The 25576-nt window shown below is 35.8% G+C and overlaps 1 protein-coding gene across 1 annotated transcript; it reads left to right on the top strand.

Annotated features, from left to right (window-relative positions):
• The first annotated feature begins 7540 nt into the window (after positions 1-7540).
• LOC131044981 (uncharacterized) lies at positions 7541-9011 on the top strand. Its single transcript, XM_057978480.2, has 5 exons — positions 7541-7697; positions 7822-8007; positions 8110-8275; positions 8438-8634; positions 8720-9011. The coding sequence occupies exons 1-5, from the start codon at positions 7659-7661 to the stop codon at positions 8768-8770; spliced, it is 639 nt and encodes a 212-aa protein (XP_057834463.2). The 5' UTR covers positions 7541-7658; the 3' UTR covers positions 8771-9011.
• The last annotated feature ends 16565 nt before the right edge of the window (positions 9012-25576 follow it).

The following is a 25576-nucleotide window of genomic DNA, read 5'->3' as shown; positions in this document are numbered from 1 at the left end:
AGACTCTGAGTGATAAATTTCATTTTACTTGCATTTTTCAAGATTTAATCTCTAAGTGCTTTAAATGTTTAGGTCAAATGTGGCAAAATCTAAAAATCAGGGAAAACACGTCCACTTTTTGGCCAAAAAGTGGATTGAACTTCTTGCACTAGCCCGCACAGAGGGTGTCTATTGTCCTTCAATTTTCATGGTGGTCAATTTTTTAGCCATCTATGTGTTTTGGGTTCCATTGTTGTTTGGTGGAGTCATGGATGGTGTTTTTCTTGGGGCTTGTTTCATGGATGATGATGGGGATTTAGATGTCAAGATACCTGTTCATTATTTTGTGAGTTTTATGGAGGTGGACTTAGAGAATGACCTATGTCATACAAATCCTATAGAGGGGGATTTTCCTAATAGTCTTGTTTCTACTACTAGTCTCTTGCCTCGTAGTGTTACTGCAAGCAGCAGACGTATAGAGGTGTTGCATGTTTCTTTGTCTACAAGGATTCCCAACTCAATAAGGTTCAGGGAGGCCTTTCAAAACCCTATGTGTTTATTTTTTATAGTTCATTCTTTGTGTTTATTATTTGATATTATGTTGGAATGGCTAGGTGACCTATTTTTGGCACAAGGTCTCAAGATATCTAAAGATCTTTGGGGCCTCATCCCATGTCTAAGATTGCCCCATATCAAGGTGGTCTCTTAGGGGTTTTGTCTATTTGTGGGATGTTGGGTGCCTTCCAAAACTAGTTGTTTTTGACACCTTTGTGTTTTCCTCCTTTTTTAGAGTATGTTTTTGTAAAAGGAAGTCTTTTCAGGAAAAAGGTTGGAAGAAGCCTTTCAAAACTCGATGTTTCTTTTTTAACTTCCTTGGATAGCTTGTTCTTAGCGCAAGGGCTTTAAGTTGGAATATGGTTTAGGGTGATCTCCTAAACCCCTCTATTCTAAAAGTGTAAGCCTTTTGAGGACTTGGGATCCTTGTTCCCACTATTTGGATGCTCCAGTCAAAAGCCTCTCTTGCTACAAAGGGTTTTTCTCTTTGTAGGTGTTGGTGGTCTCACTTCTTGTGAGTTCCTCCCTAGTTTATTTTGGGTTTAGGCCATCTCCTGATTTAATCTATTTCAAAAATATTACTAGGACCAACCATGCACCACCCATCACTTTTTCTTTGAGGGTACACTCAAAATTTAGAGCAATAGAAGAACACGTGTAGTGCCAATAAGAGACACTCTCTAGTCTTAAGGAGTACAAGGAGAAGGTCAACATGTACTAGGATAAAGTAGCATGTTGATTAAGACATAATTTCAATAAATAGAGTTACAACATAGGGAATTATTTAGATATGCATTAGGAGGTTGTAAATGATAAAATTTATAGAGTATTTGATAAACTAGAAGAATTTGCCCATTGAAGCTCATGTGACATGGGAAGATGAAGTTATCCTTTAGTTGTATCTATAATGAGAATTATGTTGATTTTAAGGGGGACAGAAATGCTACACCCTTAACCTATAGTGTGAATCAGTATATTCACAATTGAATTATGGGTAGTATAACCATTAATTAAGTTGTATAATTATACAAGTAGTTAGGTTAGCCTAAGTGACATCAATGACATGAGTATGGTATTTATAAAAGGTAAAGGTTAACTAATTACATCATGTTGTTTATTGTGTTCTCATCAACGATTATTGGAGGTAGCCCCTTTAAAGTGGCCCACATTTGAAGGTTGGCCCTTCCAAGTGGATTATTATTATCAAGTACTTGCAATATATTTCCTATTATATTTTTCTGTTGTGCAAGTTATTTCATTGTTAGAGGACAAATATAAAGTATTGAAAAATAGATTCTTGACATTTAAAGAAATATTCTACAACAAAATTAAAGATAAGTATCTAGACATTAATTTTGTTTAATTTTCCTATTTGTATTTACTTACCATTTGTGGTAACAATTGACCTTCCTTTATTATCTAAGATAATTGTTATTTCAATGATTACATTTATTTAATTAACTTAAAATGATTAATTAGATGTGATAAATCTCTTGCAAATATAATAATACTTTGATAATTACGTTCTGATTAATTAAAAGCAAGAGAGGGCCTATACCCTTACATAACCAGGAGGAACTCAGAAGCTATGAGACCACTAGACACCAAAAAAGAGGACACCACTTTTTTAAAACTAGGGATTTTGATTGGAGCACCCAACTGGTGGTAACATGGGTCTCGAACCCTTAGTGGGATTTCATACTCAAAACAAAGGGGTTTAGGGAAGCAACCTAAACCATAAACCAGACAAAAACCCTTACACTAGCCAAACAATGAAGGAAACAAAAAACTACTAGTCGTTTTGAAAGGTATCATGTAACCTTTTTCTTGAAGGATTAGCATGAGCATAGACTTGCTCAACCATGGATAGAGACCATAAGGATATAGGGGCATCCATATAACTTAAAATCATAAAAAAATTAGTCCCAACCAAATAATCATAAACCGTAATAACAAGAGACTGAATCAAAATCAAAATAGGGTTTTGGTAGGCATCCCTAAACTTGGAAACAAATAAACCTACCCACATAAGGACCACCTCCATAGGTCCTCTAGTAATAGAATCACTTACCATGACTACCCTTGCAAGCACAAGCTTCAGGGCCACATCAATAGGCCCATTATCAACAAGGTAACAATTCATGTTCTCCATAAAGGTGTTGCAAGGTGTGCGCCCTTGGTCTCCTTGTGTTATGCAATACAATGCTCGGGTTTGTGACAACGCTTAACCACCTCCTATGGATTCTATAAGTCTAGTGGTTGTATCAGGCATGAACAAGTTGATCTTTTGGTGCAATGACAGCCGCACTTGTAACAAGTGGTATCAAAGCTTGTTCATAGGTTCAAACTCCTCGCTTGCACTGGGGGGATTGTTGAAAGGTGTGCGCGCTTGGTCTCCTTGTGTTGTGCAATGTAGTGCTCAGGTTTGTGACATGGCTTAACCACCTCTTATGGATTCTATAAGTCTAGTGGTTGTATCAAGCATTAACAAGTCAATCTTTTGGTGCAACAACAACCACACTTGTCACAAAAGGGACCATCTAAGGTTGAGAGAGTTCCCAAACTAAAATCCCCCACCTAAATAGGAAAGGTAATAGAAGAGTACCTCCCATAAAGCACAAAAAAATTTGTGGGAATCTTCAAAGGAAGGGCCATAGGGAAAAAATTTCCTCCCTATCTCCCACAAGTGATAGAAATTGTCTTCCTACCACCAACAAAACTAGCACCAAGAACCCTAGCTCCCCACAATAAAGACACCAAAGAGAAGGAAATGTGCATAATGAGATCAAACTTAGGCTTGGGAAAAATTCATGGATTCTTACCAAAACCCATAGAGGAGACCTCGAAAGGAGAAAGAGTAGAGCCTCCTCCAAACAATACGTAGGCCCTAGAGAAGATTGGGAACCCAGCCTTGAACACCATAGTAGAAGAAGATTTATAAACACTATAAATAGTTAGGGAAGCATTCAATGACAAACAAGTGATACACAACAAAGAAACATCTAGAGACAAATGCACTAGTGCCAAGAAAGGGGATAAAAGCCCCACACAAAAGCTACCCATGAGCCACAACTAGTGAGTCCAAAGCAAAGAGTGTCCAATGAACATCAACAAGACAATATAGGATACAACAAACACAACCCATATCAGCATCACACCAAAGTCCACAATCAACAAAGCACCTTGTAAAGTAGATGCCACAACGAAAAAACCCAAAACAAGGCATTGCAAGAGCTAAAACAAAATCCCTATAGCCAACTAGAGAAGGGAAAATAGAGTCGATGGTATAAGTGTGAAGAGAAGCAATATCCCAAAGACCCAAAACAAGGCACACAATCCAGGACCAACACCATCAGTCTCTGCATCCCCATCTCCATCTCCCTCATTTGCCTCCTCTACATCATCTCCTTCTCTAAAAACCCTAGCACTTTGCCTTTCATTCCCGCTATGTTATTACTTTTCATAATACTTATTAATATAATATGTTAATTTATATTATAGCATTTAAGTACTAATTTATTAATAATTACTAATTAGTCATCAAGAAGACTGTATTATCTACTTCTTAAGAGATAAGTTTATATTTGCAATGATTCATTCCTCTATCACTTGGATATTGAGAACTAATATCATATAAGTAGTGAGCACACAACATGAACACAAATCAAATTTATTATACTTATAAGTGCACCTAATTCCCATTCAATCTATTCTCATATTATATTATGACTCTCTTGTTCTTTTCAAAGATTTCAATCTTGGTGGACAACATAATAAAGAAACATATGATCATCATGATTAATTGTACTCAACCAATAAACTACAATCCTTTAAAATAGGATAAAGTAGCATGTTGATTAACAAATAATTTCAATAGATAGAGTTACAACATAGGGAAGTTCTTTAGACACACATTATGAGGTTGTAAATGATAAAGTTTATAGATTTTTTTATCAACTAGAAGAAATTGGCCATTGAAGCTCATGTGACATGGGAAGATGAATTTATCCTTTAGTTGTATCTATATTGGGAATTATGTTGATTTTAAGGGGAGAGAAATGCTACACCCTTAACCTACAGTTGAATGAGTATATTTACAATTGAATTATGGGTAGTATAACCCTTAATTAAGTTGTATGATTATACAAGAAGTTAGGTTAGTCTAGGTAACATCAATGACATAAGTATGGTATATATGAAAGGTAAAGGTCAGCTAATTACATCATGTTGTTTATTGTGTTCTCATTAAAGACTATTGGAGGTAGCCCCTTTAAAGTGGCCCACATTTGAAGGCTACCCCCTCCAAGGGTATTATTATTATCAAGTACTTGCAATATATTTCCTATTATATTTTTCTCTTGTACAAATTATTTCATTATTAGAGGAAAAATATAAAGTATTGAAAAATAGATTCTTGACATTTAAAGAAATATTCTACAACAAATTTAAAGCTAAGTATCTACACATTTATTTTGTTTAATTTTCCTATTTCTATTTACTTACAATTTGTGGTAACAATTGAACTTACTTTATTATCTAAGCTAATTGTTACTTCAATGATTACATTTCTTTAATTAACTTAAAACGATTAATTAGATGTGATAAATCTCTTGCAAATATAATAATGCTTTGATAATTATGTTCTAATTAATTAAAAGAGAGAGAGGGCCTATACCCTTACATAATAAAGAGGAACTCACAAGCTATGAGACCACTAGACACCAAAAAAGAGGACACCCCTTTTTTGAAAGAAGGGATTTTGATCGGAGCACCCAACTAGTGGTAACAAAGGTCTCGAACCCTCAGTAGGTTTTCATACTCAGAACAAAGGGGTTTAGGGAAGTGCCCTGAACCATAAACCAAACAAAAACCCTTACACTATCCAAACAATGAAGGAAACAAAAAAATAATAGTAGGTTTTGAAAGTTATCACATAACCTTTTTTGTGAAGGATCAACGTGAGCAGAGACTTTCTCAACCATGGATGGAGACTATAAGGATCTGGGGGCATCCATATAACTTACAATCATAAAAAAACTAGTCCTAAGCAAATAATCATAAACCATAATAACAAGAGACTGAATCAAAACCAAAATAGGGTTTTGGTAGGCATCCCTAAACTTGGAAACAAATAACCTGCCCACATAAGGATCCCCTCCATAGGTCCTCTGGCAGTAGAATCACTTAAGCATAACTACCCCTACAAGCACAAGCTTCAGGGGCACATGAATATGCATGTTATCAGCAAGGCAACAATCCATGTTCTCCACAAAGGAACCATCTGAGGTCGAGAGAGTGCCCAAACTGAAATCCCCCACCTAAATAGGGAAGGTAATAGAAGAGTACCTCCTAGACATCATAGGAAAAGGCATGGGTATCTTCAAAGGAAGGACCATAGGGGAAAAAATTCCTCCCTATCTCCCAGAAGTGACAGAAATCATCTTCCTACCACCAACGACACTAGCACCAAGAACCCTAGCTCCCAACAAAAAAGACACCAGAGAGTAGGAAACGTGCACAATGAGACCAAACTTAGACTTGGGGAAAAGGCATGAACTCTTACCAGAAACCATAGAGGAGACCCCAAAAGGAAAAATATTGAGCCTCCTCCAAACAACACATAGGCCCCAAAGAAGACTAGGAACCCAACCTCGAACCCCACTGCAGAAGCAAATTTATAAACACTATCAATAGTTAGGGAAACATTCAATAATGAAAAAGTGATACAGAACAAATAAATGTCTAGGGATAGGTGCACTGCTGCTAGGATACAAAAAATGCAACCCATATCATTATCACACCAAATTCCACAATCCACCAAGCACCTCACAAAGTAGAGGCCACAATGACAAAACCCAAAACAAGGCAGTGCAAGAGCAAAAACCAAACCCCTACACCCAACCGGAGCAGGGAAAACATAGTCGATGGTATAAGAGCGGAGAGCAGCAATATCCCAAAGAGCCAGAATAGGGCATGCAACCCACGACCAACACCATCAGTCTCTGCATCTCCATCTCCATCTCCATCTCCCTCATTTGCCTCCTCTACATCATCTCCTCCTCCAAAAACCCTAGCACTTTGCCTCCTACTCCTGTCATGTTATTACTTTTCATAATACTTATTAATATTATATTAACTAATATTATAGCATTTAAGTACCAATTTATTAATAATTATTAATTTGTCATCAAGAAGAGTGTATTATCTACTTCTTATTAGATAAGTTTATATTGGTATTGATTCATTCTTCTATCACTTCTCTATTGAGATCTAATATCTTGTAACTAGTGAGCACACAACACGAACACAAATCAAATATATTATACTTAAGTGCCCCTAATTCCCATTCAATCTATTCTCATATTATATTATGACTCTTGTCCTTTTCAAAGATTTCAATCTTGATGGATGTCATAATCAAGAAACATATGATCATCACATCAACTCTACTCAACCAATAAACTACGATCCTTTAAAATAAGATTTGAAAAAAAAAATCTAATAAAAAATTTAGAAGTAATATTGCACGAGAAATAAATGAGTAGTTAAGTGCAAGATATTATCGTGCATATATTTTCATGTGCGTGGCTGCTGGATAGACCATGGGAAGATATTTAAGATATTTTGACAATAATGGTCCAACTATTATTATTCCAGATATTTAAGACTGGCATATGTGCAGAGTAAATTATTCCATTTGTACAGTTTTTACGGGCCTCCCATTACTCATTTCTGTCCCGAAACAGTGCACTTCACTTTGCTTTTTTTACTTTTTCATTTTCATTGGCTGAAAATAGTATATTGTTTCCACTTAGAGTTAATCAGATATTATTGATCTTTTGGGATTTTTTTCCATTAAATATCTAAGACACTGCTGAAAACAGGCCAAAATAAAGATAAAGTTAGATATTATTGATCTTTTGGGATTTTTTTCCATTAAATATCTAAGACACTGCTGAAAACAGGCCAAAATAAAGATAAAGTTAGGATTCGATGATGTACAACTGTTTACAAAACATGGGAAGTTTTGGGCATTATATATGTTTGATTGATAGTGAGAAAAGTTTCAATTTGAGAATTGAACCTGTGACTTGCTCAAATCCAGGGATTGATATGCGTAGGGAATGCCCAAACCAGGAATTCATTCGCAACATGCCAACCTGGTAAAATGAAAGACTAATGTTTTTATTGTATACTTGTCTACTCTTTTGATAGAGTTGATGCAGTTCTTGCTACAACACTAAGTTTTCCTTTGAGTTTTATATGGTTGTAATTGTTTTGCTACAGTTGTTGGAGGATCCCACATTATGGGAATCATCTTGGACCGATGAAAATCACAGCTTGTATATTAAGTACATAGAGGATGCCTTTGTCTCAGTACTTTATCAGAAAGGCAATTATACATATCCCTGTAAAAGATGGCAAGCATATAGAGGAGAAATAGCCTCTGTATTTGGTCTGGATTTAAATGAGGTTTGCTTTTTGAGCATCATTATTTTCTTCTTTGATTGAATTTGAATGATTTTGTATCTGAACATAAGATAGTGCTTGAAGCGATTAGTTGTGGGTGCATAGGAAGTTGAATTTGGTCAAGTACTGTTTGGGTTTCCTGAGGAAAGCCAAAGGGAAAGTGAACCAGAAAAGCCTAGCCTCTATCATGATGTTCAAAACCATTCAAAAAAGTATGGATTGAAGGAGATATGCAGCAGTAATGACACATCTCGGGAACAGGATAGGAATGGTTGGTTCTTTCCCCTTAACATATGATTTTGTTGAGATATTCGTGGATCTCAGTTAACTTATTTCATGGGTATTACCCATTTTTTTTCATTTCATCTTGGGTTTTATTCATATGTTGTACTTGTAGATCATTGTATATCATGCTGATATGAATGCCTAACAGGGAGAAGAAACAAGAGGAAATTATACCATGGAGCCACAGATCCAGAGAGGGAAATAGCAGTTGTATTCGAAGAAGTGCAGTCAAAGCATAATGATGAACGTGCAAGCAATTTCTATGCCGAGCGAAATAGGTTGACAGAAGATACAACTGTTTCAGAAACTTCAGTGAAAACCTTGAGTAACAACGAGGAGGACCAGGTTGTGTTTAGATCAAAAGTATATCGAATTTATTGACTCTTGAAAATATTCATACAAATTCTAACTCGGGAAAGTGCTTTTTCAGGTGATTTCATCTAACAATGAGAGATCTCCCAAGGAAGATGGCAAGGCATGATAAGAGTATTTAGTCTGCAGCTTGAAAGGCCGACAAAATATCTCAGTCAATTAATTGGATGGAATGTCTAATTATGCCTAGAGGTATCTACAATGACATACAAGTATTAGTAAACAAAAAACTGATTTTGAATAAATTTGACGTGTAGATGACAGGTAAATGCATGCATGTTTCAGTTTCTCTATAAGTATTATTTTATTATTATGAATAAAATAGAATCATCGCCACTTGTCTCTAAGTATATGAAAACTGTTACATCTTTAATGAAAGTGAAAGAGTGCACCATTATTCAGCTCCATGTCCTTCTTGACAACTAATAAACATGCAAGACAATTATGTGATCTCTCTCGGCATTATTTTACCTGTATTTTTTTAAGAATATAGGTATACTAGTAGTTAACAAGGTTTAATTCATCTGACATTCCTGAACAATGATTTTCCAAATATTTTTTTTTAGGAACAAGAGGATTTAATTATTAGTATAGATATTTTTATGTTGAGAGGCATCTACAATGACATCAAAATGTCTGTAAACAAAAGTCTATTTTTGAAACAATGATATGGAAATGACAAGTAAATGCATGAAATATTCCATGTTTCAGCTTTTGTGCAGGTGTTGTTTTATTGCTCTAAACTTGTATACCTATATTTTAAAAAATTTATGTAAAAATCGCCGATAGATATCAAATTTTTAATTTTAAAAACCAATATGTCTAATCACCAGCTAGCTCACATTACAATAAATTTAACAAAAAACTTAATAAAACTTTAAAACTGATTTCACTATATATAATTCTTAATCAATCTTTTTAAAATTTTGTGCTTTCAATTCATATTTCAACTTTTTGTGAAATATGTTTTCCATTAACAACATAGGGCTTATAGAAGAGATTACACATCTTATTTGCAAAAATTAGAGAGCCTATCCTTTTCACTCCACCTATGACCTAGACCATTAATTGTTGTATATGTTATTAAAACAACTAATGCTCTTGGAACTTATCTATTTCCCATTTATCTATTGTAATTTAAAAACTCGGTTTTTTAATAAATAATAAAGATTTTTTTAAAATTATGTTTTAATCAATTTAACATTGAAATATTATGATAGAGAATTACTTATTAGAGAATAGTAAAGATATTTTTAAAAAAGTAAAAATCAATTAAAAAATTACTATATTTTAAGAAATGAACTCATTAATTATAATTTATTTCTTTGAGAATTGACACCAATTTTAATGTTGGAGATTCACAAATTAATGTTGCATGCATGCCTTTCTTAAGTCTTTCTATTACATTCTTGAATACACCACATTCTAAGTAAAAGGTTCAATTGCAGTGAGAGAAGGTGAAAGAGAAGGGTGTTGACTTCTCAGTTTCTTGTTTTGTAAATACACGTTACTACCACACAATCTCATATGGATGTGAGCGAAAATTAGAGAAAATTAGAGCATTCTCCATTGAATAAGGAATGAAACCTCATCAAATTGAAATGAGAAGTAACATAATAAAATGACAGTAAAAAGTTAAAAGTGGATTTATGAAGTTCTTAAAAATGGTGGAAATGACATAACAGAAAATAAAAGAACCAAGTAAAAAAAAAATATCGTTATGGTGTATGAAATGAAAGGACATTTGAGATTCGTAGAAAAACAAAACTAAAATCATTAAAAGCTCGCAGCTTTCCTTAGAGCTGCTCGTGCCTGTTTCAGCTCCATTTGCACGCTCCTCCTCCCTTTCCATTTTTTGTAGTTGAGTGTCCTACATAGATATATATTTGTCCATAATAGGTGGTAGTTATAGAAAAATTATACTATATGTATTCTATAACTATCACCAACGAAGAGATGTCATTGTTGAGGGTTTTCTTCACATAACATGTTGGGATTAGGGTGTCTCAACCTTTGCAAGTCCTAACACTCACTAAATTATTTATTTTATATTTTATTTTATGTTCATCTAATGGTGTCATTCTATGGGGCCTATTTTAGTAAGGTGACATCCCACGTGGTAGGCACAACTAGAATGACATGCAAGCTATTTATGTTGAAATACACATCCCACTTGGCAAACCCCACTATGTAGCTAAAATTTTGATATGTGTCATGTGCTAAGAGTTCTTATGACTAATTATGATATATTTATTAATTATATTATCAAATGATAGATTATAATAGTGTAATACTCAATTATGATTGATTTATGACAGGTGGGTCCCAATCATGACAATGCTTTACATGCAAGGGTGTTGCATGTATGCAAGCATTGTGCATGTCATGGAGGGATATTTGAGAGCATGCATGCATTGGATTATTTTTATGTGGAAATTCTTGGCATCTACCTTTTATGTCGTCATAGTTTTCATTTTAAATCCTATATATTATATACTTATGACATGTATATAAATCGAATCCCATGCCTATGAATGTTAAAGATCTCAAATCTCCATAACATATGATTAAAACACAAATAGGTTCATCTACAGTCCTAATAGGAGACCTAAACACTTGGGTTTATGTTCCTTTGTTGCAATAGATTTGAGATTGTGAAGTGTGTGTGAGTGAACTAGCTCAAATGATATAAAAATGATGATGTTTATTGATAATGGTAAATTATAGAACAAAAACCCAACATAGTAGGTTAAATCTAGAAAAAGGACATAGAAAGGAACCTAGACCTACAATCTAGAGTTGAAAGTGTTATACTGGTGTGTTGGGCACCCTAGTCCAAGGTGTGTCCAAACATATAAAATAGATTAAAAATATAGTGAGGAGGTTATGTATGTCTATCTCCAAAAAACTATATCCAAAAAGAGCCAAATTGGTGTGTTGGGTGTCTTAGTCCTAGTGTTTTCTCTTATTCAAAATCTATAACTAACTATTATTGTCTACTTCACACTCTTGTAATAGTCACTACTATCGTATATGAACCCACACACACAAAAATAGGGAATGATGGTTATGTTTTATTGAGGCTTACATAAGTTAAACCTTGTGTTGGTGTTCCCATCTTCATGACAACTATGATTGATAAGAAAGAGAGATTTTCCTAGGGAGGATATAGGCTAAAAATTAATGAAAATGTTGAAATTAAATGATTAAACCTTAGATATGAAACCCTCTCATAAAGTATCACATAAATGTGGTGATGCAATTCTGTTTATATAAGCCCCACAAGTGTTAATGTAGTAACATGATAGACATAAATGAAAAACATGAAATCACACTTGATGTAGAGTGTTGTAGTCTATTGCCCAGTGTTGAATACTCAGATATGAAGTGATTGTTCAATTAAATTGTAACTTAGACCTCATAAATGATAAAAGATGTTCTTTTTATAGGTTTTGTTAGATTTTGTGAGAAATGAGAACTGGGCAAGGATCTGATGTTGGTCATAGATCATATGCAACTCCAAGCCATAGTTGATCAAAGATTAAAAAAACAACTAGATGAAAAGAAATTTAAAATGAAGACTCTCAATAATCTCAATGAGATATCATTAAACTAGTGAATGTGAGAGTAAGTATTAATTATATAAAAAAATAATATCATACACATCCAATGTGTGCACTAACTCCTACTCCCCATATAATGCGGGAGGTTTTACGTACTTGGTAAAATACAAAAACATGTGACATAACCTCCTTACATGAAGATATGAAAGAACTTGTGAAAGTTGGCACATAAATACAAAAGAGGATGAGAAACCCAACTACCCCATAACCCACTCAGAAAATGACAAAATAGTGGTTATGTCAGGTAGCACAACAAGCCAAAAGAGGGTGTCTAACTCAACTACACATGTGAGGGAGAGAGTTACACATGTAGCTGAAGTATTTTTCCATGCGACCTTGTATTAACCACTCCTAATAACCTAAGCAAGCTTAAATAATGTGTAGGAAAAATAAATACCCCCTAACATAAAAAATAAAAACCTATACTAACACCCCCCCTTAAGCATAGTTTAGATGGGTGAAAATATGGTTCTCGACAAATGAGGCCATGTTAGGTACCTATGTACATAGAGATCCCCCTGAAACCAAAATCCCACCATAAGAGGAATAGTTGCTCCAAATAGAGAGAGAAAAATGCCTCCCTAGAATATAGAGAATGAAGGAATAATATGTCCCTCCTGAAGTAGACACATGTCACATCCTAGGCAAAGATCGCAAATGAAGGAACTTGCTTTCAGTGAAGGGTTTGGTGAAGATGTCTACAATTTGATCTAATGTAGAACAATACTTAAGATCAATGTTGCCTTCTTGAATAAGCTCTCAAATGTAGTGCATATTTATCTCAATGTGTTTTGTCCTCTAATGATGAACTGGATTTCTTGAGACCTATATAACACTTTTATTCTCACAAAAGATGATGCTAGGCTTTCTGATTAGAATGCTGACCTAAGTGAGAATACTTTGAAACCAAATAGTCTCAATTGTGGCTTTAACTACCCCTCAATACAACCTCTGTCGATGAAAGAGAAATTGAAAACTACTTATTGCTCAACCAAGAAACTGAACCAAATCCAAGTGAGAAAAAATATCCTGAAGTAGACTTGCAATCCTGAGAATCACTTGCCGAATCTGAATCTATACATCCTACCAAGTCAAAATACATACCTTTTGCATGTACTAAATTCCATAATTTTGAGTACCCTAAATATAGTGGAGGATCCACTTAGCTATTTTTCAATGCAAGTCATGTGTGTCTTGCATGAATCAAGAGACTATACCCACAACAAATGAAATATCACATTACATACGACTCAAGTACATGAGGCTGACAACAAGCTATTAGTATAAAGTGTCATCAACCAAGGGTGAAGAGAACTTATCCTCAAGTTTGACCCTTGAAAAAATGGAGTTAGTGTAGGCTTATAGTCAGGCATGTGAAATCTAGAAAGAATATTGAGTGCATACTTGGGTTGTCTAATGAAGATACCTAAAGATGACTTAGTGATATCAATCCCCAAGAAGTAATGCAAAAGACCCAAGTCTAACTTCATAAATCTATCATGTAGAGCAATGTTTCAGTGTCTTGATGTTGGATGAGTGACTCCCTATGATCAACAAGTCATCAGCATAAAGAACCAAAAGTGTGAGAGTTTCATCTTGTTGAAAAATGTGTGTGTTCAAATAGAACAAAATCAAGTGAAACCAATTGTCAAAAGGAACCCATCCATCTTGGCATACCAAGCTTGAGGATCTTGTTTGAGGCCATAGAGAGACTTTTGAAGTTGACACACAAGTGAAGGATTTAGAACAAAACCTTGTGGCTAATCCATGTAGATTTCCTCCTAATGGTCGCCATAAAGAAAGTCACTCTTCACATCCATCTAATGAACTTACCAATGATGCATTGTATATATAGCAGGGACAAGTTGAATGTAATTCATCTTAGAAAATGATGCAAAAGTCTCATAGTAATCAATCCCAAGAACTTGAGAGAATCTTGTTGATCCCCAAGAAGTCTTTCACCTTAAGAACAGGGCAATCAAGAAGTTTCACAAGCATGGGACCGAGTGTAGCCTATGGAACAAGCTCTAGGATTTTAGAAGTCATCTCTTCAAACTTTGATTAAGAGAGGAGAAAAGGGAGAGGAAAATAAAAAGAGAGGAGTTGATCAAATTAAGAAGAAAAACATTGATCTGAATGTATAGCTTTTAATCACTTCAAACATTCTATGAAACAATATGTTACGAAGATACTTCTTTTCATAAATCAGGCACAACATATCACTGATCCACTATTTCAAGAGTGAATAAGGCGCACAAAGAAACAAAGGCATAGGATGCAATATTAGGGTGCCATCTCTAGGGATGTGTATAAAGGCCAAATGAAATTAATAACTTGATTATTATAAAAATGATTTTACTTTATTTCCTATGAAAATGGTATAGTCTATAACCTATCTTTATGAAATATGAAAGAGTAGACATAATACATGATTTAGACTTCATACATAGGGGACTGGAGAAACACAACTGAACTATAATCACAGATTTTCCAAAGGGAATAGTGCATTACTCATGGTAATAGAAAAGCGATAAGGTATAGTTTATCATTCATTAAATAATACAAAGGCTTCTAATTTAGATCACTATAAGCATAAAGAATTAGAGATCAATAATTATTTCAAAGATGTCTTAAAGCATTTTTTAGCTCTATATTCTTGGAATCTTGGACTCCCTTTCAAAAATGATCTTCTGATAGCATACAATGCTCAGAGATCAAAAGACCCCTTTTATAAGTCATCTTCTAACTTTTATAATTATTTCCTCCCAAAAGACACCATTACTTGGCGACAAAGGTAGAAGGGATGAGGTATGAGTAGTGTTGCTAACCACCTCTCTACTGGGAGGCTCTGTGTCACAGGGTGTCTACAAGAAGTTGAGTCCACTTTTTGGCCAAAAAGTGTTTTCCTTGTTTTTTAGATTTCAGCTTGTTTGACCTAGAAATTTGAAGCACTTAAAGATTGAATCTTGAAAAAAGTCAGTAATAGAAAATGTAGTGCTGAAAGTGTACTTTCCAAATATGTAATTTATTGTAATACCTAGATCTTAAAAATTAAGTTTGAATAAGCATTACTAAAACCTATAGTTTAAAAGTCACTTTTCAAGACCATAACATGCTCGTGTACAACAAGCATAATTTGACCTAAATGAAAGTATTTTTTTGAATCCTTTCAGGAAAAGATTTGTAACTCGCTCACCATTGATGAGGATATTGTTTTGTAATTTTTTTTCTGCATATTTTTTTTGTTAATTTTTTATTGGGCATAATTATTGTTTTAAAAAATCCTCGTGTACGGCAAGCATAATTTGACCTAACTTAACATTTTTTGATTTTGTTTTTAAATTGTATAGAATTGTCTCTAGTTTGATGCCATATATTTTTTTTCAAAAAACTTAAAGACAAAAAAGTTATTAAAAACAAAAAAAACCTTGTTATTTCAAGTTTATGGACCTCTTTCATTAGAAATTATTTAAAAAATAAAAATATTGATCCATTTTCTAAAAAAATTATATATTTGAAATCTAGACAATCTCTACTACAATGGGTTTTCATTGTTTAAAAAAATCTAAAAATTTGATGTTCAAATATATTTTTGAAGTCATTATTTTGTATGAAGATTGATTTTGCCTTCGAGTTGCAGGTCAAACCAGATCCAAGCCAAAGGTTCGGAACTCCAAGCCATTTCCCAAGCAAAAACCTGAAGGAAAAACCAGGCCAAAATTCAAAATTTTTAGAAACAGGATCCCATTTTGTTTTTTCAATAATAAAAAATAAAAAAGCAAAACAAATCCCATTTCTTTTTTTTTGTTATTGTTTTTTTATTTTTATTAAAAATAAGCTATATTATACATGAAATATAACATTTAAGTATAAGTCACATTTCCCTTTGTCTTTTACTTTAAGTTATATTTCATGTATATATTGGCAAGATGTTTGAGAGTGGTTTCAGATCTCTAGGAGTTATAATGTGAACTCTAAATTTTATAAGATCTTATAAATTTTCAAATAGTCAAATTCCAGCAATCAGCAGGCTCCTATCAACATTTTCTCGCTCTCTCTATATCACTCTCTTTATCTCCCTCAAGCTCCAGACCTATCTCTCTCCATATTACTCTTCCTCTATCCCTCTCTCTATCTCTCTCCTCTCTCTATCCCAAAATTTAGACCTATCTCTCCACCTCTCTCTCAAATCCTTAACTCTCTACTCTTTTTCTCCTCTCTTTCTATGCACCTCCCCTCACTCCCTCCCTACCTCCATTTCTCTCTATATACCTCTCTATCTCTCTCTCCCTACCTACTTAGTTAGATGTTTAAATGTTTAAATTTCTTTCTAATATATTTAGATGTTATGTATACATTCTATATGTTTTCAATGTTATGTATAAATGTTATCCTAGGACCCCTCAGTACATCCTAGGACCCCTTTGTATATCCTAGGACCTATTAAGACATTATAGGACCCCTTAGTACATGGTAGGACATGTTTTGACCCCTTAAGACACCTAGGACCCCTTAGTACATCCTAGGACCTCTCAAGACATCATACAATGCCTTAGTACATCCTAAGAGATATTAAGACTCATGCAACCCCTTAGTACATCCTAGGACATCTATTGACCCCTTATGACACCTAGAACCCCAAGTAGTACATCTTAAGACATCATACCACCTCTTAGGACATCTTAGTACATCCCGGGACCCCTTAGTACATTCTAGGACCTATTAAGACAAATAATACGACCCCTTAGTAGATCTTAGGCCCCTTATGACATCCTATTACATAAGATGGGCCCTTATTACATTCTGGGCCCCTTAAGACATCCTAGTATCTCTCTCTCTATCTCCCCAAGTCCTTTTAGTACTTATCTCCCTGTGTAGCCTTTTATCATTTTTAATACTCTCTCTCTTATTGTGTCCTAAGGGGTCATATGGTGTTCTAACACATGTGTGGCCCCTTAGGAACCCATATGACCCCTAACAACACCATATGACCCCTTTTTAACATCCTAGTACACAACATGATGTCCTAAGGGGTCATATGGTGTTCTAAGGGGTCATGTTGTGTACTAGGGGTCATGTTATCTTCTCAGGGGACATGACCTATTAACACATGTGTGGCCCCTTAGGACTCCACATGACCCCTAACGACACCATATAAGTCCTTAGAAAATAATATGACCCCTCAAGATACAATATGACCCCTTTTAACATCCTAGTACATGACATGACCCCTTAGGACACCATATGACCCATTAGTACAATATGATGAATACTAATGGGTCATATGGTGTTCTAAGGGGTCATATGGTATTCTAACACATGTGTCACCACTTATGACCCCATATGACCCCTAACGACACCATATGACCCCTTAGGACAATATAATGTCTTAATAGGTCATATGGTGTCCTAGTAGGTCATATGGTGTTCTAGCACATGTGGTCCCTTGGGACCCCATATGACCCATAATGACATGATATGACCCCTTAGGACACCATATCACCCCTTAGGACACCACATGACCCTTTAGGACACCATATGACCCCTTAGGACAATATAATGTCATAAGGGGTCATATGGTGTTCTAATACATGTGTGGCCCCTTAGGACCCCATATGACCCCTAACAACACCATATGACCCTCAAGACACCATCTGACCCATAATGCCACCATATTACCCCTCAGGACACTATATGACCCCTCAAGACACCATATCACCCATTAGGACATCATATAGTGTCCTAAGGGGTCATACGGTGTCCTAAGGGGTCATATGGTGTCGTTAGGGGTCATATGTGGTCCTAAGGGACCACACATGTGTTAGAACACCATATGACCCCTTAGGACACCATATGACCCCTTAGGATGTCATATGGTGTCCTTAAGGCTCATATGGTGTCCTAAGGGGTCATGTCATGTACTAGGATGTTAAAAGGGGCAAATGGTGTCCTAGGGGGTCATATGGTGTCGTTAGGTGTCATATGTTGTCCTAAGGGGTCATATGGTGTCATTATGTGTCATATGGAGTCTTAAGGGATCATATGGTGTCGTTAGGGGTCATATGGGGTCCTCAGGGGCCACACATGTGTCAGAAAACTATATGACCCCTTAGGACATCATATTGTCCTAAGGGGTCATATGGTGTCCTAAGGGATCATGTCATGTATTTGGATGTTAAAAGATGTCATATTGTATCCTAAGGGGTCAAATAGTGTCCTAAGGGGTCATATGGTGTCCTGAGGGGTCATATAGTGTCCTAAAGTGTCGTATGGTGTCTTAAGGGGCCACACGTGTTAGAACACTATATGACTCCTTAGGAAATCATATTGTCCTAAGGGTTGATATGGTGTTTTAAGGGGTCATATGGTGTCCTAAGGGGTCATGTCATGTACTAGGATGTTGAAAGGGGTCATATGATGCCCTGAGGAGCCATATAGTGTCCTAAGGGTTCATATGGTGTCGTTAGGGGTCATATCGGGTCCTAAGGGGTCATATGGTGTTGTTAAGTGTCATATGGGGTCCTAAGGGGCCACACATGTGTTAGAACACCATATGACCCTTTACAACATCATATTGTCCTAAGGGGTTATATGGTGTCGTAAGGGTTCATATGGTGTCTTAAGGGGTCATTTTGTGTACTATGATTTTAAAATGGGTGATATGGTGTCCTAAGGGGTCATATAGTTACCTAAGGGGTGATATGGTGTATTGAGGGGTCATATAGTGTCCTAAGGGATCATATGGTGTCGTTAGAGGTCATATGGTCTCCTAAGGGGTCATATGGTGTTGTCAAGGGTCATATGGGGTCCTAAGGGGGCATACACGTGTTAGAACACCATATGACCCCTGAGGACACCATATGACCCATTAGGACATCATCTAATACTAAGGGATCATATGGTGTCCTAAGGGGTCATATAGGGTCCTAAGGGGCCACACATGTGTTAGAAAGCTATATGGCCCCTTAGGACACCATATGACCCCTTAGGGTGTCATATGGTGTCCTTAGGGATCATATGGTGTCCTAAGGGGTCATGCTATACATACCAGGATGTTAAAAGGGCTCATATGGTGTCCTAGGGTCATATGAAGTCCTAAGGAGCCACATGTGTGTTAGAATATCATATGACCCCTTAAGACACCATATGACCCCTTAGGACATCATATTGTCCTAAGGGGTCATGTCGTACATACCAAGATGTTAAAAAGGGTCATATGGTGTCATGAGGGGTCAAATGAGGTTCTAAGGGGCCACACATGTGTTAGAACACCATATGACCCCTTAGGACCCCATATGACCCTTAAGGAGATCACATTATCCTAAGGGGTCATATGGTGTCCTAAGGGCTCATGTCATATACTAGGATGTTAGAAGGGATCATATGATCTCTTGAGGGGTAAACTTAGAGAGGTGGAGGGAAGGAGGGAGGGATGTGTGAATAGAGAGAGAGGAGTGGAGATAGTGATAAGTTTAGAGGGGGAAATAGATAAAGAGAGGTGCAGAGGGAAGGAGATAGAGACATGTGAGATATAAAAAAGTGGAGGGGAGAGTTGGAGTGAGGGAGAGAAGGAGAAGTATTCAAAGTGAGGGAGGGAATGAGAGGTATTATTTACTCCACCTTTCTATCAAGTACCTATTTATCTATACTTTCTATTTCCCCTCTCCTTTTATGTATTTATCTCTTCTCTCTAGATATGGGTATCTATCTTCCCTCCTGCTCTTTTTTATATCCCCTCTCCCTCTCTCTACCTGCCTCTCTTTCCATCTCTATCTACTTTTATCTCCCCTAGTTCTCTCCCTCCTTCCCTCCATTCTACTATTTATCTCACCTCTCTCTCTCTTCCTTTATCTCTCTCCCTCCCTCCCTCCTTCCATCTCCATACTCTATCTCTAGCTACTTATTTCTATCTACCTGACATCTCTTTAAATACCTCTAATTCTCTCCCTCACTCCTTCTCTCCCCTCTACTTTTGTATATCACCTCTCTCTCTCTCTCTCTCTCTCTCTCTCTCTCTCTCTCTCTCTCTCTCTCTCTCTCTCTCTATATATATATATATATATATATATATATATATATATATCCCTCCCTACAAGACCTCTATTTCTATCTTTTCCTCTATCTCTCAAACCTTCCCTTACCATTTATATCAATCTCACTATCTCCCTCCCCACCTCTATTTCTACCTCTCTCTAGAGTTAGAGAGGTAGAGTGGGGATAGAAGGGAGATAAAATTAGAGATGGAATGAGGGAGGGATGGAGAGAGAGAGATGTTGGTAGGGAGGGAGAAAGGTATGTAGAGAGAGATAGATAGGTATATTTTTGTATATTTAATCATTTATCTTGCGTGGCCTCTATATCCTATGACCAAGGATCATTTCTTTCTTGTGGTGCTGATGTTGTCAACCCACGCGTTTAACAATCAAGGCCTTGGGTTGTCCCTTTGAGTTCCTGGTGAGGCCTTCTAATAGCGGTGACAAATGGAGCCAAGCGAGGTCTCGTGTTGTGATTTTAACTCCCCATGATTGCAATACATGACATGTATACAAAGAAATCCAAAAGGAAACGCAACCAGTTTTGACGTATTTGCGGAGCCCACCAATATAAATCCCATGAGCTTGGTTTTTGCAGACAAGATGCTTCCACTTACTGGATCTTCTAGTAGCCCATACCAGATGTATGTGATCGACTTTCAGCAATGGACCCGAACCACTGAATTATTTTTGGGAAGACTTAACTCGCTCGATTATTTCAACCCTTTTTCTCGTGATCAAACTTACTACAAATAGGAAAGGTTCAAATGTAAGAAAATCATTGTTTACGTGGGCTTGAAAATAAATTTAAACCTTCTTCTAAATGACCTGGATGGCAACTTGAGGCACCACATTGAGCAATGAATGAGTTCATGAAAATTAGGGAGAAGGAGATTCCTAAAATTAGTCATTTATTCTGCTAGGGACAGAGAACATAAACTTACACCTGAAGTCAAAAGAAAATCTCAAGCATGAAATATTATATTTATAGCGAAAGAATAAAAATCCTCATGAATTTTCACTTTAGTAATTTAATGTTTCACTTATTTGGAGTTTTGTATGTTAGGGGAAGTGACTCCTCTTGTGAGAGTGTGTGTTTTTGATTAATTCTTCCTTTCATTTGATTGAAATAGGAAAAAGAGTACACCTAATGGATTAAGCTATGTAGATGGATCTGACCTCCCATATCTAACTGGATAGAGCCTTGTTGCGAAGCAAGCATCCATAGCCTCGATAAGGATATCACCCTGGTTCTCATAGAACATTGCTCTATTGCCAAAGAGGAATCTATAGCGTTGATAGAGTTGTCCACATCACTTGCCTTTTTATTTTTCCTTTTTAAAATAGGCTATAAATAAACCTTTTGTATATCATTATTTTTTTTAGGCACGTTTAAGCCATTTGACAAGTTGGGAACCAGAGTGCTAGTAGGAGCGGCCTTTAGATTTTTCACTTAATCCAGAGGTTACTAATTTGCCACCCAATCAACTGTATGGATATTAAATATAACTTTATTGTGGAGACTCCACCTATACATGACAAGATACTCCAAAAGAGCAAAATCTTTAGTTATGAAATTGAAAAATCACTAAGATTAAAACAAATCTTACATGTCATAGACATAATATTAAATGCATTGATTTTCACTTAACCCTAGGTGTACATTTTACATCAATCTTACCAAGCGGAGGAATATTTGGATTGGGAACCCAACATCCTCGAGACTGTTGTTCGGCGCCTCTTCCTTGGGAATGATTTCATGTTAGTGCTAATTACTAGAATAATGGAATACGTGTGTGAAAGAGTTAGCCCTTCTATAAAATAATGGAATACGTGTGTGAAAGAGTTAGCCCTTCTAAATTAAGGAATTTGTATAGTGTTTAGTAGAGAGATAATTTTTTTTAATATTTGTGATGGATACTCCAGTGAGGTTGATGACGATGAAGATCTAGCAGGCCTTCTTGGGTAAGATTAGCAATGTTCATCTTGAGCGCTTGCTTGAGATAGAAATGACTTGATCATTGTGGCAGTGAAATGGGTGCTTGGAAAGGACTTCCTCACTAATGAGGATAGACATTAGGTAGATAAAGAGATTGTGTCTCATTTCATAGGGTCGCTGCTAGATTTGGGTGAGCCAATTCCTATTATAGCTATAATGACTCATGGGCTATTTGGAGAGGACCTTATTGGTGGCTTAGACTAAGTTTTGAAACATGCACAGTATGGGGTTGGACTTCTTGTTGCCACTAACTTGAAGGCCTTAATAAAGAAGGATTCAATCATGCCACGACTTCCCTTCCTTGGCAATTTTTGCACCATGTGTGTTGAGGAACATTAGGACCACTCCATTCCCACATATTAATTTCTCAAGTGGCTTTCAAGAGAGGACCCGACACTACATGGAATGGATAGAAGGGTTCAGGGCTATGGTCTTTGATTAGAACCTAGACTCTGAGGGGGATGAGTGGTTGAGCGATTTTGAGGATGAGGATGAGGATGGTAGCCAAAATGTGTCCAATTGACTCAAGATTTGTCTTCTATTGTGAGGTGTTTCTTGTCGAAAACTAGTAATAACAATAATAACACAATTTTTGTAAAAAAAAAATTCCCTCCCTTTTTGAAAATGACATGCATAGCTATGTAATTACCACCTAAGAAATATATACACATAAAATCTATGTGGCTTTTATCAAATTTGAATGGGTGTAATTCTTTTTATTTCCTTACTTTTTTTTGAACAATGAATGAAAATTTCATTTATATTATGTTGTTGGTTCTTATCTTTTCTTCAATCCTATGTAATGCATAATTAGAATGTGGGTTACCATACACTGTATACAATGACCAGTGAATGGGAAGAAGGTACATATTGATGAGAGACATTTATTTCCCACTTTACGTCATCTTTTAGCCTATTTCATACCCTTTTATTCCCATTTTCATATTCCATTTATGTATCATATTATGTCATTTATGTTTCATATGGCTAAAATACATAACAGGTATTTAATTTAGTTTTGAGATTGAAATATAAAAAATAATGTTTATATTGTTTTTACTAATAACCAAATTATTGGAGCTCTTGCTACTACTATAGGATCTATATCTTATCCTAAGTTACTTAAGAGTCAATGTTAATGTAATAAGAGTTGTTGTGAAGACATATTGATGCCAATACAATATTATAGTTCCTTCATTTGCTAGCTAGACACCTCAATATTTCCTTCCTACGCTTCCATGGTCTCTTATAATCATGAAGGAGGGATGGACAATTCACGTAAAAACCATTTTCTTCCATAATATCTGTGTGGATCCTTTTCATTATCAAGTTGTCAAAGACTCATTTTCCACATGTTTTATCTTCTGAAGCTGCGAGTAAAAGGTGGCCCACAATCATTCTCTACTTAGTATTTTGGTATGAATTCGGTTTTGAAATGTTGGCCACAGGCCACACAATATTCACATGCATGGAGTTGGTTTCAAATATTAAAGAAGTGGTTAAAACTATTCACTAAAACTCAGTCATGAAAACAACAGCAACACGTATCTCCTCCCTTTCTAGATTCATGTAGTGGTGGCAATCATTTGTAAAGGTTTTCATGATGGCAATCATTTGTATAGAAGGTTTTTTTCTCAAGATACTCACTATACATATTTTCTTGAGTAGAAATAGGGATTTTTGAAAGGCTACTTGTAGCTTGATGGAAGTGGTGACTCCCCCATCATAGGGACCACCTATCTGTTATGCTCGCGCAAGACTTAGTATATCACACCCTTACTTGCCATGACAGGATACATAAGGTATGTAGTACCAAAGTTGAAGAAATATCAAGTTGTGGGCTAAAAATATCGCAAGTGGCCATTGCCTTAGGGATAAAAAGTGTTTGAGTTGTCTTCGTCTTGTTTCATGCCAGTGGAAATTTGGGCCGACTTTAGGCTTATGAACATACACGCCTTATCAGGGTCAAAAGTTCATGAATGGATTGATTTAGACCCACACCTTTTGTGCCATTTTTGAAAATGCAAGAATATGTGCTTGTGTATTTGATGTGTTTTCTTGTCAAAGGATTCACACAATTGAAACAAGATACATCCCAACAACAATCTGAACAAACAAAACAAAATTCTTGAAAGAGCTATCAATGCTTCGTGTTTGGAAATCTCTCAAATACGCCAAGAAGTCAATTTATCAAGAAACCAAAAAGAAGCAAAGTGAAAAGAAAACCCAAAAGAGAATAAGTTTCTTGTACAAAAACCGTAAGTTGTTGTTGAAACATCACACTTTCATCCATCGATATCATGATTTTAGTCACGATTTTACCAACGACTTTGAATTAGAACCACTTTCATCACAAGCTTTCTTTCAAAGAAGGGCTCTATCATATCGTCACAATCACGATCAATGCATTCCTCCATCATACAGTCCACAACCCGCAATCATTTATTAGAGATTCATAGGTTCACATAATCCTCCTACATTTTCTTCCATCTTTCTCACTTCAAAATCATTTCCAAAATCAATCATCAAATTCATAGTCCCTTAGTGTAAATTCCAAAGTTCACACTCATTCCAAACACATCACAAATCCATTCCAATCTCAACATACCAAGGTTTTTATCCTTAGTTCTTTTAGGATATTGCTAATCACAACAAAACAAACTTTATAGTGTGTCTCTACATCTAGGATCAATCATCCTAAGAGGCATTACTAAACATCTAGATAGGTTAAAACTAGCTTTTGAGTGCATCCTCTCATAGCTAGGTGGCATGTTCTTTGTAAAACATAAAACCTCGTTATGCCTCATCTCACAATTATTTGAAACCAAGCAAGCAATCTCAAAAAGAAATTTGTTGATATCCAACCTTTGGTAAAAGGAGATCACTCATCCATACACATTTCAAATCATCTTCATCATCATAAAATCTTGGACCTATCAAGGGATCAACCAGACACTTTTTCACCCACAAATGCATGCTTCAAACATGGCTAGGACTAGGTCTCAGAGTCATCGACAAACTCAAAATGAAATATGGGAAGAAGAAGAAGAAGAGAATTTTAACCCCTTTTCTAGAAGAGGAGACCCAGATACCCCTACACAAGCACAAATAGAAGACGCACTTAGCAACCCTAGATTTAATAGACTTTTTAAAGAATTTCTCAAGGAAAGTGCTAATGCCCATTTTCTAAAAATTGCTCAAGAAGGAGCCAAACTTCCTGTTGATATTGATGTACCGTAACTTAAGGATATACCAAAACA

Source organism: Cryptomeria japonica, chromosome 1 (assembly GCF_030272615.1).
Source record: "Cryptomeria japonica chromosome 1, Sugi_1.0, whole genome shotgun sequence".
NCBI classification, from domain to species: Eukaryota; Viridiplantae; Streptophyta; class Pinopsida; order Cupressales; family Cupressaceae; genus Cryptomeria; species Cryptomeria japonica.
The sequence above is the reverse complement of the archived record's forward strand: the minus strand, read 5'-3'. Positions and strand labels throughout refer to the sequence as shown.

Bases quoted from the DNA above. Each gene is read 5' to 3' on its own strand.
- LOC131044981 (XM_057978480.2), top strand. From the start codon at position 7,659: ATGCCCAAACCAGGAATTCATTCGCAACATGCCAACCTG. The intron at 7,698-7,821 runs GTAAAATGAAAG...GTTTTGCTACAG, and splicing joins ATTCGCAACATGCCAACCTG to TTGTTGGAGGATCCCACATT. The intron at 8,008-8,109 runs GTTTGCTTTTTG...GTGGGTGCATAG, and splicing joins TTGGTCTGGATTTAAATGAG to GAAGTTGAATTTGGTCAAGT.